At 36.5% G+C, this 4,098-nt stretch overlaps 2 protein-coding genes across 2 annotated transcripts in view; one reads left to right on the top strand and one right to left on the bottom strand.

Annotated features, from left to right (window-relative positions):
* TOPBP1 (topoisomerase (DNA) II binding protein 1) overlaps positions 1 to 4,098 on the bottom strand; it is an 84,215-nt gene that overhangs the window by 41,044 nt on the left and 39,073 nt on the right. The window contains exons 19-21 of the mRNA XM_008581133.1: positions 2,897 to 3,089; positions 1,037 to 1,257; positions 314 to 480 (exon numbers count right to left, since the gene is read on the bottom strand). Coding sequence (XP_008579355.1) covers positions 314 to 480; positions 1,037 to 1,257; positions 2,897 to 3,089 — 581 coding nt within the window. The remainder of the gene's footprint in view (positions 1 to 313; positions 481 to 1,036; positions 1,258 to 2,896; positions 3,090 to 4,098) is intronic.
* Positions 1 to 4,098, top strand: part of CDV3 (CDV3 homolog (mouse)) — a 110,539-nt gene that overhangs the window by 71,792 nt on the left and 34,649 nt on the right. The gene's annotated exons all lie outside the window — the stretch shown is intronic.

Raw genomic sequence — 4,098 nt, 5'->3', positions numbered from 1 at the left:
ACATGTTCTCACTTATTGGTGGGAGCTAAGAATAAATAAATAAATTCACACACACACACAATAAATACCAGGGAGGGGGGAAGAAGACATAACAACTACAGTTCCTTGGAGGTGATACAACAAGCAAACAGAAAGGACATTGTTGGGTGGGAGGGAGGAGAGAGAGAAGGGAGAGAGGTTTTGGTAATGGGCCACAATAATCAACCACATTGTATATCGACAAAATAAAATTTTAAAAAAAAATCAACAAATTTCTAATACAACGTAATAACTAGATCCAAAAACCATATCACCATACTAACGACCAACAAACCTTTTCTCTCGGCTGTGGAGCCACGGGTGGGTTGGCTAGGGGGAAGGCAATACTGGGGGCTTGAGGTGTAGGGATCAGGTGGCTGTCTTTTATTGAAGTTTCCAGTTCTTCAGAGATCAGGTGTTTGGGGGCTTCAGACACACTTACATTTCCAGGATCACAGACAGCTGAGGGCAATAAAATGTTGCAGTGTGATATTATTCAAATACAACTAAGTACAAATTCTGGAAAATATTCACACCTGTTTCAGCTAAGATGAAATTAAACACCAACTCTTACATGCAAAAGTAGTGTCTTATTTCTAGATTAAGGCTCAAGGAAGAAAAAAGTAGGGGAATTCAGAAAGGACTCATAAATGCGAAGAACAAACATACGTATGTGCTGGGTGAAATTCAGAAAACTTAAGTGAAAGTAAGATGATACAGAGAAAAAACAAGCATTAACTGCACAAATGCAAAAGGGACTGAAAAAATGAAAGAAGAGTGGTGAAAATCATGTCTGAAAAATGCCTAATTCTAAATTTCCAAATTTAAGGACCAAAATATATTCTTTCAATTTACAAATTGTTTCTCTGATTCTTAAGTTTAAACCAAAATCAGAAATATCTAGTAAGTTTTTCTTCTGCATGTACAATTCAGAGATCCACAATACAGTTATCTGTTTATTGTAACAAGGTCAACATGTACTTAATACAAACAAGGAAACTGATTTCTTTCTCATTACCCTGTTTGGCAATTTCTGAATCACGTAAAGTCTCTTGGAAAGGAGAGTCCTCCAATTTTTTAAGGTCAACCTGAAGCTCAGAGTATTGTGTGGGACAACTAGGCCACTGCAAATTGCTGGCCAGCCTTGCTCTCTCCTCCCTTGCAGTAGGGTCATCCCAAATGATCTGTTCATTTTGGGAGGGCTCTGTGTTGACATCATGTACTGTCTGACGAGACTGCCTAAGGAACAAAAGTGACAATTTTAAAAGATAACCATAACAAAATGCAAACTCATAAAATCCATAAGTTAGACTGTAAAAGTTGTTATTCACCTTTATATGCCCAGCATTTAGCACATAGTAGACCCTTGGAAATATTTATTGAATAAATGAACATAGGGAAATTTTTTCATTTAAAAATATTTCTCCCAGAAACTTAATGTTTTAGCTAGACTATTAAACACATACTTTGATTGTATGTCTTTACAGTTAAAATTTCAAAAGGGGAAGTTCAACACCGGCATCAATTTTTTAAAACTTCTAAATAATTACTGCATTTAAAAATGAGATTTCTCTTAATTATATAGGTTAGGGAAACATGGTAATGTTTAGAAAATTGTTCACAGTAGCTGTATTTTTATCACGTGAAATTACAAGAACTATAATTACATAAGAAGCTTATTATAAAAGCAGCTTTACAAGAAGGTCCTTTTGGCCTTTGGTAGCCAAAGTTCCCTGAGTCTAAGGTAGACCAGCCATATAGTGAATTATAATAAAATGTGTTTTATGGTGTAATCATAGTGATCTCCACTTGATAGTAAACAGAATTACCACTATTTTAGGTCTTCAAAAAGTTCATGTAAAGATTCATATTATTTTTAAATTCTATTTTTCCACGAATTTTTTGGAGTACCTTTGTATATATTTATTCTTAGTAAAAGTAATTTACCAAAGCTGATGGTACCCCCAAAGTTTCTTTGCCTCAAAAACAGGAAAGATATGCTTTTACTCTCAAGAGTATATTTATTTACTCTGACTTGGCACAGGATTCAGTTTCCCTATAACGATAAAACATGATCTGAAGTATATTAAACAAAAAGCAACTTTACTTATTACTGGGATAAAGAATTGGCCTCATGAAATATATAATTAGCATAAGATGAATGAATGCATAGTTCAGTCAGTCAATTGAAAAAATAAATCCCATAATGCTCATCATACAATTAGATTTTTCTCCTATCAGGAAAAGATGAAGTTATGCAACTGAACTTAAGTCCCATTACACTAAGAACTGTAATGACTTTTCCTAGAAGATAAATTTATAGAGAATACAAAGTACCAATAAGAAATAATTGTTTAAAATTTTATATATATGTACTTACTATTTAATACTAATACTATTTAATACTAACACTAAAGAACAGAGAGTACTGCTCACTGAATCTCTTTCAAATGAGGCACACTGAATCTTAAAATCATTTCTTTCTCAGGAGAGCCAATAAAAATATTTACTCATGCCTCACTCTGAAGCAGGTACTTGGTACGGCACAAACCTCTGTGTCTACTTCTTGCCTCCAAGTAAGAATTGTAGAAGTGCTTGGTGCGAGAGAGGGGAAGAGGAAAAACTAGAAGGAGAATCTAGCCAGCAGAGAGCCAAAATCAACAGGTAATACTGGAATATAATATTTATTGTTTGTGGTAAATAAAGCCCAGTAGTAGAACTCTTTCACTGGTCTTGATATTCTAAACTTCTTTACTACTTACTAAAATAAAAGCTAAATTAAGCCTCATTTATGGAACTGAGTTAGCAGGTACCTAAAGAAGGAGCTACCTTTCTTTCAAGGCATCTAGTCTCTCTGCCATCAGTGACAGGTACACACCTCAGTGCTTCTAGGACTCTGCTTCGTCCACTGCGAGCAGAGCGAGTGCTGTCAGGAGTTGAAGAGGCACTGTTACATCCACTTCTTGAAAGGGAAGTCCTCAGCCCTTGGGGCTTCACTATTGATGTTGCAGACATTATCTCCTGCAGCTGCTTTTGGAAGTTCTCTCTCATCTCCAAGGTCTGTGTCAGGGCTTGAAAAAAACACAAATACACCAATAAAGGAAAGTTTCTCTTTTTTATCATATCTTACTCATGTTAACTATTTTGTCTGGATCTGATTGAACACAAATTGATACACTTGACATTTACTGAATACTTACTACAGGCTATAGCAATGTACTAAAGCTGTACAAACTGTAGAACATAAAGGCAACCCATACATGAAGACTATATCAGGAAGCCTTCAAATACATTTCATTAAGGCCTGATGACTCCTTTTGAAGAGCTTTCTGTCTGCTTCTGACCCTCTTTCATGGTATGTATTATACTCAGATGCATTACAGTAATCTGTGTGTCTAATTTTCTCCAACGGCTCTTGAAAACAGTTCACAACACGTTTATCTTTGGTTTTTTTATAGACTAGACACTAGAGTATGTATTAAACACTTTTTGAATAAACAGAGTGAGACTAACTAAATAGGTAAGTCATAGGGAAAGTACTAGAATGGTAGCATGAGTAAAAAAAGTAGAAGATATTAACCTATTAAAAAGAGGACACCTACATATATAAAGTTATTCAGTGTAGCACTATTTCTAAGAGCAAGAAAGTAGAAATAACCAAAATGCCCATCAACAAAGGATGGCTAAATAAAGCAGGGCCATCCGTACAATGAATACTATATGTTGCCAAAAAAAAGTTTAAAAAGAGGGGCCGGCCCAGTGGCGCACTGCTATAGTGCACCACTTGGGGAGTGCGGTAGCGCTCCCGCCGAGGGTTGGGATCCCACATACAGACCGGTTCCCGCTCACTGGCTGAGCGAGGTGCGGACGCAACACCGAGGGTTGCGATCCCGTTGCTGGTCCCGGTCCGGTACGGGCGCAACACTGAGGGTTGCGATCCGTTGCTGGACACGGAAAAAAAAAAAAAGTTTAAAAAGAAAGACTGAAGAAGCTCCTCATCTACTGATATGAAACTCCCCAAGTTGAATCGTTATAAAAACGTCAAGGTATAATACAGTAGGCATGGTAGTCCACCATTTA

Source organism: Galeopterus variegatus, unplaced genomic scaffold (genome assembly GCF_000696425.1).
Source record: "Galeopterus variegatus unplaced genomic scaffold, G_variegatus-3.0.2 Scaffold2271, whole genome shotgun sequence".
NCBI classification, from domain to species: domain Eukaryota; kingdom Metazoa; phylum Chordata; class Mammalia; order Dermoptera; family Cynocephalidae; genus Galeopterus; species Galeopterus variegatus.
Note: the sequence above shows the minus strand (reverse complement) of the source record. Positions and strands in the feature narration are given on the sequence as shown.